This window comes from Lycium barbarum, chromosome 7 (genome assembly GCF_019175385.1).
Source record: "Lycium barbarum isolate Lr01 chromosome 7, ASM1917538v2, whole genome shotgun sequence".
Lineage (NCBI taxonomy): Eukaryota > Viridiplantae > Streptophyta > Magnoliopsida > Solanales > Solanaceae > Lycium > Lycium barbarum.
Genome location: NC_083343.1, coordinates 11,581,285 through 11,597,456, shown reverse-complemented (window position 1 = coordinate 11,597,456; position 16,172 = coordinate 11,581,285). Strand labels below are relative to the sequence as shown.

Sequence of the window (16,172 nt, the reverse complement as noted above, 5' to 3'; positions counted from 1 at the left end):
ATTTGGTCCGGTCCACTAGCTATCAAATCTTCAATTTCTTCCTCTTCGCCTTGCTCCACTTCTGAGTTTTGGTTGCGTCACTCCGATCTAATCCAATCTCGAATGTACACTAGTACTTGCAAGCTAAAGCCAGATAATGAGTGTCTATGGTCTCCAATTTGTTGTCTTCCTTGGCTAAATGCGCTCTCCGAAGCCACGATTGATACTTGAACCGTAAGGATATCTCGAGCCATTCTTGAAAGTACCGGATAGCTTGCCTTGTACTTCTTCCACCATGCTAAGACGTCCAAGTCATCCTTGATATCCACATTTGGCTGCATCAAATAAAAGTTAAATTCATCAAAGTTTGCAGTAGAAGAAGAAGTTGGCTGTGAATGTAAAACTTTTAAACCCGACAAGCCCTTTTTGCTACTCTGAGAAGTAGTAGGGCGTGGAGCAACGGGTGTAGCACGTTCTTCCAAACTAGAATAATGAGTAAAATTTTTTCTAAACTCATCATCAATAGCGAGATCGGCTTCAGCTAAAGATGGTTGAACTCCCTCTTCAATTTCTAAAAATGTATAAATTTGACTAACCAAATTTTTAGTATAAGACACTTTTAAACAAGGATTTAAAAGGGAACCCAATATAAATAAAGTTGGGATGGGAAAAAAATACTTCTTAAATTTGATTATCATTTCAAAAATAGCCACTTGATAATCGGGTTTATATTTATACTCTTGTAAAACTCTAGCTATTTCCGCTAAGTAGGCTAAAATTCCGGTTACCGTGGGATAGAATTGTCTAGAAAAAGCAAGAGTTGCATTATAAAATTTTTCAAAGAGTTCAATACATTCTTTAACATCTTCCCAATGCCTAAAAGTTAACCAATCCTCACTATCAATATTATATTTGTTGTGAACTTGTTGTATGGGAATCCTATACTCATATGCTTGTTGTAGCATAATGTAAGTGTAGTTTCACCTAGTCTCAATTTCTACTTGAATTTTCCTAGGTCTAAGGTTATTTTCCACACAAGCATTCTTAAAATCTCTAATTCTTCCCCTATTAGCATTACAAAAAAGAAACGCAACAGCATTTCTAACTTTTTGAACAGAATCATCAAAATGCATAAGACCATCTTTAACAATTAAATTTAAAATGTGACAACTACATCTTACATGAAAAATATTTCTTAGAGGAGGGTTTATTTCTCTTTTTAAAAGACCAATTGCCTTTGTATTATTAGAAGCATTATCTAAAGCAATACAAAGTGTTTTTCTATAAATGTTAAAAAATCTCATTATAGTAGACATTGAATCGGCTAAAATTTTTCCATCGTGACGACCTTTTCCTTCGTCGTATAAGAAAGCTATAATTCTTTTTTGCATAACTCAGTTGTCATCAACCCAATGACATGTAATAGCAAAAAAATCTAAATGGTTAATACTAAGACCCAAATCAGCGGTAAGACAAACATTACAATTTAAAGAATTAAATACATGGCGCAAATAAAATCTATATTTTTTAAACAAATCTATAACATCGGCTCTACAAGTACTTCTAGGAATACCCTCAAATAACGGGTTATAACAACGTTGAATGTAAGTAACAAACCCCAAACCCGAGGGAAAGGAAAATGGTAAACAATCATAAGCTACCATTTTAGCTATTTCTACGCGTTCTTTTTTCTTGTCATACTTAAAATTTCTACCGGTTCATGGGTCTATCGTCATTTGAATCCCCCCACATTTGAACCCGTATGCTCTCCCCAAACATCCATATGTTTGGTTCTCATATGAGCATTTAGTGTACCCGTTCCACCATCCTTACCAGTTCCTTGCTTAAAACTAAATACTTGTCCACATAGGGTACATGTAACTGATTGATTTTCCCTATCCTTAGTCATAAATTTCCAAACTTTAGCTGTTGGCTTACGAGTTCTAGACGGTTTGTCTTGTGTATGTGATTGTGCAGGACCTGTATCTCCTATGGGATTTTCGGGGGGTTGTGTTTCATCATCATCATCATCATCTAAGTCTTCATTAATAGTGTCGGTAAAATGTTGTTGCATTGCCTCATGACCTAAAAGTGGATTATTTCCACCAACATCAATACCTAAATTAGGTGTTTCTTCCACAAATGTTTCCTCATTAAGCGCACCCCTAACAGTACGACTACTACTACCGGCACCACGTCTTAATCTCTTTGACATTATTAAATAGAAATAATTTAAATCACAATCAAATAAATCATAAGAAAATAAATTACAACAAATTAAATTGCTAGAATTAAATTGCGTAAATTAAATTGCGTAAATTAAATTTCGAAAAATAAATTGCTAGAATTAAATTGCGAAAATTAAAGATAGAGTTGGAACGAAGGTACCAAATTGCCGGATTAATTTCCAACAAAGCGAAGACGGCTAGAATTGCAAATCCACCAAAGCTACTTCGGATTGTTGCAAAATCTCCAACTCCACCAACAATATTATAATTGCAAAATTAATAATTGAAAGTTGAAACTATAATAAGACTTTGTGGCTAATTATTGCAAAGTAACTATAATTGAGAGATTGAGATTTGAGAGAAAGATGAAGAAGAGTGAATTGAAATGAAAATGAAGAAGGGTTTATATAGGGGTGGGGGAGGGGTTAAAGTGTTAAAAAAAAAAATTGGGGGCCAAAAAATAAGAAAATGACCGTTTGGCAACGGCCATTTTTGCAAATGGACCGTTGCCAACGGTCCATTACCGAGGCCCAACGGCTATTTCGTTTTTTTTTTTTTTTTTAATTTTAACTGGTTTAACCGGTCCGGTTCCGGTTAAAAAAAAATTGGAACCGGACCGGTAAATTAATATCCGGTTAACCGGAACCGGTTAACCGGTTCCGGTTTAACCGGACCGGTTACCGGTTAAAACCGGTTAAGGCAAACCGGTTGACACCTTTAGTAGTAGGCCTATAGTTTTTGGGCTCAAAAGTGTAAAATAGAAATTCACCAAACTTGTGAGAAGAAAAGAAGCCTCATCCATCTGAAATTAATTGTATAAGTCACAAAATAAATTTTGCCTATAAACTTAAATCATTTTGTGACATCTACTTAGGTGTGAAACTCTTCTGTTTACACTAGTATAGTAAATCAGCATCTATAAAAGTCCCCTTGCCTACTGCTATCTTCAACCCATACTCTACTGCTAACTTTTCAAATTGCTCTCTCTCTCTCTCTCAAGATGGGAAGCTCCATGCGTTTGTTTGCAACTTTCTTCCTTGTAGCAATGCTGGTTTTGGCCACTGGTTCGTCTTCTTCCTTTATTAATTTTTATTACTATATAGTTTTCTAACAGCTCAATTATATTATTGTTGAAGCATATTCTCTTTAATTTTGTTGCAAGACGAAGACGCACTAAATATAAAAGCCGGTTGAGTTGAATTTTTATGTGTTAATATAAAAGAATTTACAATATTAGATATCTAAAAAATATTATACTATCAGGTTATCCAAAAGATATTTACAAGTAAGCTTCCTTAAAATGTGAGGTTTGTAATTCAAGAGTTTGTAATTTATGTATACAGTCAGTATAAGAAAAGTTTTGCACTATCGGATGAAGTTTTGCACTATCGGATGATCCAAAGAATATCTCTCCTTAAGATGTTGGATTTATACGATAGTTTACCTGATACAACAATTAAAACTGACTGCGTATAGGAATTTGTTGTACTGACAATATATATGATGACTTGACTCAATATTGAAAATAAAACAAATTAATCAGTGTTTATTATTGGTTTGTCTATGTAATTCTTGATTTCTGATGTTTGCCCCATTGATAGTGATGGGACCAATGAGCAGGGCAGAGGCTAGGACATGCGAGTCACAGAGCCACCGTTTCAAGGGGACATGTCTTAGCGATACCAATTGCGCCTCCGTCTGCAAGACCGAAGGCTTCATTGGCGGCGACTGCCATGGCCTTCGCCGCCGCTGTTTCTGCACTAAAAACTGTTAAGAAAATGAAGAAGAAATTTTCTATATATTGAAACATATCTAGAGAAATGATCTTTTCGTTGTCTCTGTAATTGTTTCCTTGTTAAACTATTCATGATAAATAATGTTGCTTATCAATAAAAAGACTAGCTAGCCTCACAGTATATAAGTGGTGCTTTAGTCCTGGCCTACTTCATCTATTGTCCTACTTCATGCAGTTCTCTTTTCTTTTCAAAATATTTGATACTCTGACATTTATCGATTTCATTAATTTAGATTCATATATATGTTATGATTTAATTTGCCTAAGCCGCGATAACACCTAATTTCGACTGGTAAGACAACCCCGTTAATATGCGAAGTTCATTTAACTATGAAACACCAGTAATAAGCTAGAAGAGTAGATATTAAATCAAAAGCGAAGTTATAAAGTTAATTGCGCAAAAATATCATAAAGAACCTTCAAGAAATGGCGACACAAGTCATGAGCGATTAAAAGAGTAAATACAATTCTTAAAATGTGTTACTGGCTTGAAAATGGAAACAGTAGCAAAGTAACACAAAGAGAAGAAAATTTCAAGGCACTGTGAAGCAACAACTCTCCAGCGTAGTCTCCAAATCATGCACTCCACTAGAACAGGAACTGGTACCTGCACAAAATGTGTAGCAAGTATAGCATGAGTACAATAAATTAAATCACGTGTATTCAGTAAGTATCATTGGTCGTTCGCAATAATGTAGTGCGAGAGTTGGATCGAAATACTGAGTCAACCTTTATAGTTATCATATGATCATGACAGATAAGACGTAATCAACAAGAAATAAGATGTACAGGTACAACATAATTTGTATACACAACTCTAGCTTAAACTATGACATGCATATAAGATTAGTCAGAATCAAATGCATATGATAAAGATTCTACATTTACTCGTAATAGGTACTCCAAGCACATTTGCCCCCACACTGTCCCGGGTGCCCAGGAAAGTATAGACTCTAGAGGGACGGATTCATTTTCACACAACACGAACAATTCACTTATCATAATCCGCACGGATATCTCACGTGTTTCAACCATATCTATTTGTGAAATATAATAGGCAAGCTAAAGTCAGACCTCTCTATAACACGGCATCCTCATCTAACACCTCTCTACAACAATCAAGTTTTCTCGGAATCGATTTTTTAGGTTATACTTTACCTTTCTATAACAACTTTTTACCTATAACAACAACAACTATTTTTATAACATTACGCTATTCGTAAAATTACCCCTCCGTAACAGTATCTTCTTTTTTTGGTGCTGTAATGATTAATCGTCTTTATAGAAATAGAATCTCTAAGATTATTAATAATAGGTCTATAGATTTTCGCCAAATATTTTGATACTTTAATACACTATTTATGACAAAGAATATTACATGAATATATGTATTTCCATCATTAAAAGATTTTACTTCGTTATAAAAGGTGTGAAATTAGATTTTATGCATCTTTTTTGCCTATAACAATAAAATATTATTTAAATGACAATGTTATTATAGATGTATAAAAGTCATTCGCTATAACAACCAAAATATTTCGGACACAACAATAATGTTATAAAAAGGTTTGAGTGTATATGCATATGAACAGTGTATGACAACACCTAAATATGTAATTTACATGTGCACAGCGCATACGCGAAGATGGTGTTGAGATTTTATTTAAATATAACTTAATATTTAAGTGTTTTATAAGAAAAGATGTCTTTTAAATGAAAGGGTGTGTCCTTTCATTCTTGGGTTACCATCAATTCTATTTAAACCCAACTACTTTTAATCCAACGTAACTTTTTTCTTTCTTCTCAGACAAAACCTTTTTCTTCTACAATAAAATCTTGCACTTCAAAATCCGAAGAGTTCTTCCTTTCCTAAGACGGATTTTTTCATTGTTTGCTCAGTGCAGATTTCCAAAAGGCTTGTCATATCTACTAAAATTATTTGCGTATAATCCCATAGTAATCTCGCAGAGGAGAGGGAGCAAATATCGTTTTTAAGAAAGCGTTTTGCACGTGTTTTAAGCTTCCAATCCTATGCTCGTTATTCATATATGTTGTCAAACTTCATCTTTGTGTTCTTCTTCATATAATTTTTGTGTTTTTGGTATAATATTTTCCAACAGATGGGACGCTCCATGCGTTTGTTTGCAACTTTCTTTCTTGAGCAATGCTGGTTTTGGCCACTGGTTTGTTTTCTTCCTCTATTATTCATGTTTTGTTATATATTTCTCTAACAGCCCGCATTATTGGTGAAACATATTCTCTTTTAACTTTGTTGCAAGACGAAGATGCAATAAATATAGTTGCTGATTGAATTTAATTTTTGTGTATCGATCATGTGAAAGAATTTTACAATTGATATCTAAAAAATAACTATACTATCAGCTCATCCAGAAAATATCTACAAATAAACTTCCTTAAAATGTGAAATATTTAATTTAAAGAGTTTTTTTAATTAAATATATATCATCAATGTAAGAGATGTTCTGCACTACCAAATCATCCAAAGAATATCCCTCCTTAAAATATTGGATTTGCACAAGATAACTTACCTGACACAACCAGTAAAACTGCCTACTCGTATAAAATAATTATATTAACAAGGTACATAACTTGAATTTATCTTGAAAATAAAAAAAGTTAATTACAACTATAATAAAAGCAACTGACTTGATAGTATAAAAATATTTTATACTTGATAGTACAAAAATATTTTATACTAGCGATGTATAATCTGAATGGATTTTAGTGTTTATTATTGGTAGTATGGTATTTTTTATTTTTGATGTTTGCCTACAATTGACAGAAATAGATAACTTATCTGACACAACCAGTAAAACTGCCTACTCGTATAAAAAAATTATATTCACATGGTACATAACTTGAATTTATCTTGAAAATAAAATAAGTTAATTACAACTATAATAAAAGCAACTGACTTGATAGTATAAAAATATTTTATACTTGATAGTACAAAAATATTTTATACTAGCGATGTATAATCTGAATGAATTTTAGTGTTTATTATTGGTAGTATGGTATTTTTTATTTTTGATGTTTGCCTACAATTGACAGAAATAGGACCACTGAGGGTACATATGCAAGGACCTGCGAGTCACAGAGCCACGAGTAAACAAGCTCATGTTTTTCTTAATTAATTCTGTTTATATAGTACAATTATTACCACAGGTTTTTGTTCGTAAATTCAAATTTTGTTAGTATAATGTAGGCCTGTCAACCGGTTCCAACCGGAACCGGACCGGGAATCGGTTAGGAAACCGGCCGGTTCCAGTTCCAAAACCGGAACCGCCTAACCGGTTCCGGTTAACCGGTTTTAAAGTCCAAACCGGAACCGGTCCGGTTTGGATTGGTTAAAATATTTTTTTGTTTTTTGTATTATATATATATATATATATATATATATATATATATATATATATATATATATATATATTATAGTATTTATTTGTATATTGTAGGTATATTTACATATGTTATACAACTTTATAATTAAAGTTTAAATATTTACTGACTAACAGCCTAACAGCAAGTCAGCAATACAGAATAGTATTTTTCGTACACATATAACTTAATATATATACGTATATATATGTACTATATACTATATATAGGTATAGCTTAATATATATATATATATATATATATATATATATATATATATATATATATATATATATATATAGGTATAACTTAATATATATACTATATATACATATCTACTATATATACAATATATACTTAATATATATACTATATATATTTATATACTATATATACTTATATATATGTACTATATACTATATATACTTACTTATATACTATATACACTTACTTATATACTATATATACTTGTATACTATATATACTTACTTATATACTATATATACTTACTTATATACTATATACACTTACTTATATACTATATATACTTGTATACTATATATACTTACTTATATACTATATATACTATATATACTTATATTCCTAACTTAATAAAAGTAAAAATATGAACACAAGTAAATAGAAGAAAGCTCAATGAGCCATATATTTTATTCATTCTTGGATAACATTTATTTGCAAGTTGTATTTTTTTTTAACTTGCAAATAATACATGAGTTATACAAAAATAGTAGAATAATAAAATCACCAATTTTGAACCATTTCGTTAATTTCCCCCACATCATATTCGGTCATGGAAATATCTTCAAAGTCTTCCATTTGGTCCGGTCCACTAGCTATCAAATCTTCAATTTCTTCCTCTTCGCCTTGCTCCGCTTCTGAGTTTTGGTTGCGTCGCTCCGATCTAATCCAATCTCGAATGCACACTAGTACTTGCAAGCTAAAGCCAGATAATGAATGTCTATGGTCTCCAATTTGTTGTCTTCCTTGGCTAAATGCGCTCTCCGAAGCCACGGTTGATACTTGAACCGTAAGGATATCTCGAGCCATTCTTGAAAGTACCGGATAGCTTGCCTTGTACTTCTTCCACCATGCTAAGACGTCCAAGTCATCCTTGATATCCACATTTGGCTCCATCAAATAAAAGTTAAATTCATCAAAGTTTGCAGTAGAAGAAGAAGTTGGCTGTGAATGTAAAACTTTTAAACCCGACAAGCCCTTTTTGCTACTCTGAGAAGTAGTAGGGCGTGGAGCAACGGGTGTAGCACGTTCTTCCAAACTAGAATAATGAGTAAAATTTTTTCTAAACTCATCATCAATAGCGAGATCGGCTTCAGCTAAAGATGGTTGAACTCCCTCTTCAATTTCTAAAAATGTATAAATTTGACTAACCAAATTTTTAGTATAAGACACTTTTAAACAAGGATTTAAAAGGGAACCCAATATAAATAAAGTTGGGATGGGAAAAAAATACTTCTTAAATTTGATTATCATTTCAAAAATAGCCACTTGATAATCGGGTTTATATTTATACTCTTGTAAAACTCTAGCTATTTCCGCTAAGTAGGCTAAAATTCCGGTTACCGTGGGATAGAATTGTCTAGAAAAAGCAAGAGTTGCATTATAAAAATTTTCTAAGAGTTCAATACATTCTTTAACATCTTCCCAATGCCTAAAAGTTAACCAATCCTCACTATCAATATTATATTTGTTGTGAACTTGTTGTATGGGAATCCTATACTCATATGTTTGTTGTAGCATAATGTAAGTGTAGTTTCACCTAGTCTCAATTTCTACTTGAATTTTCCTAGGTCTAAGGTTATTTTCCACACAAGCATTCTTAAAATCTCTAATTCTTCCCCTATTAGCATTACAAAAAAGAAACGCAACAGCATTTCTAACTTTTTGAACAGAATCATCAAAATGCATAAGACCATCTTTAACAATTAAATTTAAAATGTGACAACTACATCTTACATGAAAAATATTTCTTAGAGGAGGGTTTATTTCACTTTTTAAAAGACCAATTGCCTTGGTATTATTAGAAGCATTATATAAAGCAATACAAAGTGTTTTTCTATAAATGTTAAAAAATCTCATTATAGTAGACATTGAATCGGCTAAAAATTTTCCATCGTGACGACCTTTTCCTTCGTCGTATAAAAAAGCTATAATTCTTTTTTGCATAACTCAGTTGTCATCAACCCAATGACATGTAATAGCAAAAAAATCTAAATGGTTAATACTAAGACCCAAATCAGCGGTAAGACAAACATTACAATTTAAAGAATTAAATACATGGCGCAAATAAAATCTATATTTTTTAAACAAATCTATAACATCGGCTCTATAAGTACTTCTAGGAATACCCTCAAATAACGGGTTATAACAACGTTGAATGTAAGTAACAAACCCCAAACCCGAGGGAAAGGAAAATGGTAAACAATCATAAGCTACCATTTTAGCTATTTCTACGCGTTCTTTTTTCTTGTCATACTTAAAATATCTACCGGTTCGTGGGTCTATCGTCATTTGAATCCCCCCCACATTTGAACCCGTTTGCTCTCCCCAAACATTCATATGTTTGGTTCTCATATGAGCATTTAGTGTACCCGTTCCACCATCCTTACTAGTTTCTTGCTTAAAACTAAATACTTGTCCACATAGGGTACATGTAACTGATTGGTTTTTCCCTATCCTTAGTCATAAATTTCCAAACTTTAGCTGTTGGCTTACGAGTTCTAGGCGGTTTGTCTTGTGTATGTGATTGTGCAGGACCTGTATCTCCTATGGGATTTTCGGGGGGTTGTGTTTCATCATCATCATCATCTAAGTCTTCATTAAAAGTGTCGGTAAAATGTTGTTGCATTGCCTCATGACCTAAAAGTGGATTATTTCCACCAACATCAATACCTAAATTAGGTGTTTCTTCCACAAATGTTTCCTCATTAAGCGCACCCCTAACAGTACGACTACTACTACCGGCACCACTTCTTAATCTCTTTGACATTATTAAATAGAAATAATTTAAATCACAATCAAATAAATCACAAGAAAATAAATTACAACAAATTAAATTGCTAGAATTAAATTGCGTAAATTAAATTTTGAAAAATAAATTGCTAGAATCAAATTGCGTAAATTAAATTTCGAAAAATAAATTGCTAGAATTAAATTGCGAAAATTAAAGATAGAGTTGGAACGAAGGTACCAAATTGCCGGATTAATTTCCAACAAAGCGAAGGCGGCTAGAATTGCAAATCCACCAAAGCTACTTCGGATTGTTGCAAAATCACCAACTCCATCAACAATATTATAATTGCAAAATTAATAATTGAAAGTTGAAACTATAATAAGACTTTGTGGCTAATTATTGCAAAGTAACTATAATTGAGAGATTGAGATTTGAGAGAAAGATGAAGAAGAGTGAATTGAAATGAAAATGAAGAAGGGTTTATATAGGGGTGGGGGAGGGGTTAAAGTGTTAAAAAAAAAAAATTGGGGGCCAAAAATTAAGAAAATGACCGTTTGGAAACGACCATTTTTGCAAATGGACCGTTGGCAACGGTCCATTACTGAGGCCCAACGGCTCTTTCCTTTTTTTTTTTTTTTTTTTTTTTTTTAATTTTAACCTGTTTAACCGGTCCGGTTCCGGTTTAACCGGTTAAAAACAATTTGGAACCGGACCGGTAAACTAATATCCGGTTAACCGGAACCGGTTAACCGGTTATACCGATTCCGGTTCCGGTTCCGGTTTAACCGGTCCGGTTACCGGTTAAAACCGGTTACCATGAACCGGTTGACACCTTTAGTATAATGATATCCACAATCTCGTCATTTTCACTTCATTGTCTGTCATCCTCTTACATATGAGACATTTTCACTTTTACCCTATTTTGTGCTGGTTTTTAAATTTTGCTCCTCAAGGCAAAAACTTTTAAGTTTATATTTTTGTATCATAACAGCTCACAAGTTATGCCTTCTCTTTAAAGAACTTATGCCCCATTAGGCAGGAGCAATTTTAGGTACTACAACTAGGGCACGTGAATACATGATCTCTCCGCAAAACTAGATATGTTATGTATATATTTTCTAAAATTAGTATAATACTATCTGCTGGAACCCACACTACAAAAAGGTTAAATGATGCATTTGGTTGAAGGTTGAGTTATTTACTTAGGCTAGAGGACTACGGATCAAGTCTCACTTAATACATTTTTTCCTTCTTTTTTTTAGTGGTAAACCCATGTTCCAAAAATCCTAGATTCGCCTTAGCCACTAGGCATAGTTTCGATTTTGTAGGACAAAAATTAAAAACTAGCCCCATTTTAAAGGGAAAAAATTAGGCAAAATACATCAAATCACCCTTAAATATACCCAAAATGTCGATATCACACCTAAATTATACGGGCGACCTATTACACACCTGAACATTTAAAAACTGAATTTATTTGCACCTTATAAGCTGACGTGGCAAAAAGAATAATAATGATAATTAATAAATAGGCGAGTGAAGTAGTAAAAATAATTTTTAATTTAATAAAAACTGATTTTTTTTTCAACTCTTCTTCTCCATTTTTACCACTACCACTCCCACCACCCAAACCCGTCTCTCCTCCATTTCATCACCACCACCACCACATCCCCCTCTTTTTCTTCACGCCCCACCCTCCATTCTTTCTGTTCCTTTTCTTATTGCATAACCACCATTGTTTCCAATGAGCTTTAATATTTTCCGGTGAACTTCAATATTTTATGGTGAGCTTTCATTTTTTCCGATCTTCTTCATTTTTCGGTCATCAAATTTGCATCTACTCTACCTATAAAATAATAATAAGCTTCAATATTTTCCGATGAGTTTCATTATTTTCCTGTGAGCTTTCATTTTTTCCGATCTTCTTCATTTCCGATCTTCACTGCCTTCAAATGGCAGTGAAGAAATTGCACAGACTGCCTTCAAATGGCAGTGAAGAAATTGCACACACTGCCCTTCAAATGGCAGTGAAGAAACTTTCACCACCACCAATTCGAGTTAGCAAAATTGGCATGCACCAACTAATATTCACATTTCAATACCACTCCATTTCTTCTTCATTCCCATCCTCCAAATTCATATTTTTTTAATCTCATCCCCACCCCCACTGCTACCTTTCCCCCGCCCTTTCTCCCCCTGCTCCCCTATCTTCACGCCCCTGCCCCTTTCCTCCATTTTCTCATCACATTGCTTAATCGGGCAATTAATTGTTACTTTCTAATTTCATTATTAAAAAAAAAAACCACTATCCAATAGAGTTTGCAGAGATTGAGTAGTAACCTAGGTTTCATGGCTACAAAATTCCAAATTTTAATGGCTCCAAAATCTGAACTTTTTTCTTATAGTATTTTGATTTTGTTTTTCAAGAAAGGAAGAGAAATGGGTGAAATTGATGGTGGTGGTGGCTATGGTGTTTTCTGGTGAGATGTGGTGGCGAGATAATTTGTGACGAATAGAGCTCCATCAATGGTGGGGAGGTGGAGGAGAAGGGGGTGGGTGGGGTTGGGGGTGGCGGAAATGTGAAGGATAAGGGGGGGGGGGGGGGGGGGTTGGGAGGATGGTAATAAAGAAGAAGAAGTTGCAAAAAAAAAAAAAAAGACAGTAAATTTATTTTATTTCCACGTGGCGCTGACGTGGATGCGCATGTGGAACACCACACACTGCAAAAGTGGTATAATGCCTTGCAGGGTGCGAATAATTTCAGTTTTTAGATGTTCAGGTGTGTAATTGGTCGCTCGTATAATTTAGGTGTGATATCGACATTTTAGGTATAATTTAAGTTTGATTTGATGTATTTTGCCAAAAAATTAAAGACCAGTCCATTTGAAGGAAAACCGTGCAATTTCTTCTTCATCTATCTAATGACATAATAATAAAAATTATTTGCATGAAATCTGTTATTTTTTTGCTAAATCATTCGATGTTCGGAATTTATTATTTCAGAGCGGAGCCATAATTTTATGGATTCTAAATTTAGAATAGGAATACAGGTGCTAGTAACTATCGGTTTTAAATTTAATTTCTATACATATTTAATTAATTTTTAATATAAATACATAATTTTGACTAAAGCTATAGAATTTGGTTGAGCCCATAGGTAACTTTTTAGCTCCGCCCCTATAATGTCTTACTAATCTGGATTAATTGTGTTGTCCTAATCATTATTAACTTTTTGCGCGGATCGCCTTCATACGGGCTGGTCTTTAATTTTTGTCCCTCAAATCACCGGTCTTTAATTTTTGCTCATGCTTCTCATTTAATGAAAATTTGTGGCCCAAAGTCCCTTTTCGCTGACTACAAAACCAGAGATTTTGGGTTCAATCCCCAGTAGAGTTAGGAAAAATATTAGCAAGGCAAAACTTTGCCTTGTCTGGCATAAATTCTGTAGAAATAAAGTTATCCGTCATAAGTTGTGTAGTAATTAATTTGCTCGGCGTAATATTAAAGAAACTTTGCCTTGTCCGACATAAATTATGTAGAAATGAAGTTGTACCGGACAACTTAACTCCTGAAACTTTGCCTTCCGAAATTAGGTATAAATAAGGGTAGGCCGAATTTCTTTTTTTTGTTTTTACGATGTCAGGGATACATAAGTTTTGCAGAAATGAAGTTGTACCGGACAACTTAACTACTGAAACTTTGCCTTCCGAAATTAGGTCATAAATAAGGGTAGGCGGATACTTTCGGCCACTTTTTCGTTACTTAAAATGCTGAAGGGAAAATATTAAAGACCAAGAGGGTCAAAAATTAATGACCATCCCAAGATAGGGTCATTCGTGCGAATTGGCCGATCTGAATTAATCGCACTGTAGAAAGATCACTTGGATGGCCTTTCTCTTTCCTGGCCCATATCTAATCGAACTCAAGGCCCCATCCCCCTCAGTCCTCACCAAATGTAGTGGATTATCCTAATCTTTGTGTATTTACTTTCATCTCATCTCCATTTACTTTATGATCTGAATGAAATTGGTAGCGTATCTAAAACGAAAAAAAGGAGTAATTATTGTACACATAAAAAGGCAAAATGCAATAAATAGCTTAATGTTGCGTCCTTGTCTTTTCTTTCTAATTGTCTTTGTCCAAATTATCTAGATAAAGGGAAAAGATCTCAATAAATAATACGGGATGTATTAATCTACTATATAAGAGAGCCTATTGCTTCCTTCATTCATCCATCTCATTGTCAAAAATCCCTTCAGAAGATTAATTAAAAAACAGATGGAACACTCTTTGCATTTGTTTAAAGGTCTCTTTCTCCTTGTGTTGTTTTCCATGGGCAATGCAGGTACAATTTCTTTCCTATTATACTTTTTAAAATAATCAAAAATTGAAAAGAAAAAAAAAACTTTTGTTAAAAAATGTCACAAGTTCAAAGTCAGTAACCTTCTACACACTACGCTCATTTAGATTTATAATTTTGTTTCTCAATCAATTATGTCTCGATTCATAACTAGTTAAGATCAGTTATGAATCCTCTATATTCATTGTGCTCTTCTCGATTTCATGCACTACTTAGATGATGGTTATTTATTTAGTCTTCAATTTACTTCTACTCCCTTTTTTTATCCGTATTTTTTCCTGCTATATGAATTACACATCAAACAAAGTTTTAAGAAGAAAAAAATAAAGAAAGTATATTTTCTTCTTTCTATGTTATTTACTTTATTTTCTTCTTGCTTTTATTTTTTATAACAGAGGCAAAGGATTGTTATGAAAGGAGCAAAAAATTCCCTGTCATCATGTGTCTTGATTGGCCACAAAGGTGTCCCGGAGCTTGCAGACGTGAAGGTTTCACTAATGGAAAGTGCGCTACAATTAACGATGTCATAGCTTGCTACTGCACAAAGCCTTGTCCTTTCAATGATCATCTCCCATAATCAATATTTTCTTTTCTAATTATTATTTTAATATTATGTCTTTATGGGGCTTAAGTAAAAAGAGCTAATTAACTAGCTTCTAACCCAATGTATCCTTTGATGATATATGATGAAATTTCATTATGGATAAATCTCGTACTAAAAATAGTTAGTATAGGCAAATAAATCCATAACAAATCCTAACGTTTAAAATATACAAAGACATATGACATTAATCTAAGGGTGTATTGAATATTACTTAAGCCAAAAATAAAGGAGCAGGGCCGCTCCCTTCAAAGAATTATCTATCCTAAAAATGTTAGATTTTTATAAAATAGTTTACCTAATACCACAGTTAAAATTGACTAACGGCATAAAAATTTCTTACACTAATAATAAAAATTACTTTGATTCATCTTGTAAATAAAATAAATTGATTAGTGTTTATTATTGGTAGTATATATAATTCTTGATTTTTGGTGTTTGCCTACAATTGATAGAAATGGGACCAATGACACATGCAGAGGCAAGGACCTGCGAGCCGCAGAGCCACATTTTTTTTTTTTTTTTTTTTTTTTTTGAGATTTTCCATCAGTGTCCGATATTGCATTACGGCCCGACTAAATTCGGATTCGTGTCAGATAGTTCCACAGTAAGGGCAAATCACTCCCTAAAAATGATGATTCTGTATCCAAGGGGGCTTGAACTCGAGACCTCTTGGTTAAGGATGGAATAATACCGGTCATTACACCACAACCCTCGTTGGTGCGGAGCCACTGTTTCAAATGAACATGCACTAGAAATGATCTTCTCACTGTCTCTGTAAATGTTTCCTTGTTAAAGTATCCATGATAAATAATGCT

At 33.3% G+C, this 16,172-nt stretch overlaps 1 protein-coding gene and 1 long non-coding RNA gene across 2 annotated transcripts; both read left to right on the top strand.

Moving 5' to 3' along the window:
* The first annotated feature begins 3,117 nt into the window (after positions 1–3,117).
* LOC132603121 (defensin-like protein) lies at positions 3,118–4,160 on the top strand. Its single transcript, XM_060316023.1, has 2 exons — positions 3,118–3,271; positions 3,809–4,160. The coding sequence occupies exons 1-2, from the start codon at positions 3,208–3,210 to the stop codon at positions 3,979–3,981; spliced, it is 237 nt and encodes a 78-aa protein (XP_060172006.1). The 5' UTR covers positions 3,118–3,207; the 3' UTR covers positions 3,982–4,160.
* A 10,386-nt stretch (positions 4,161–14,546) lies between these two features.
* On the top strand, positions 14,547–15,461 carry LOC132602133 (uncharacterized). Its single transcript, XR_009567612.1, has 2 exons — positions 14,547–14,738; positions 15,149–15,461. It is a non-coding gene; the product is annotated as an uncharacterized LOC132602133 (long non-coding RNA).
* The last annotated feature ends 711 nt before the right edge of the window (positions 15,462–16,172 follow it).

Coding starts and splice junctions, on each gene's coding strand:
- LOC132603121 (XM_060316023.1), top strand. CDS start 3,208: ATGGGAAGCTCCATGCGTTTGTTTGCAACTTTCTTCCTTGTAGCAATG. Junction 3,272..3,808: donor AATGCTGGTTTTGGCCACTG/GTTCGTCTTCTT, acceptor CCCCATTGATAG/TGATGGGACCAATGAGCAGG.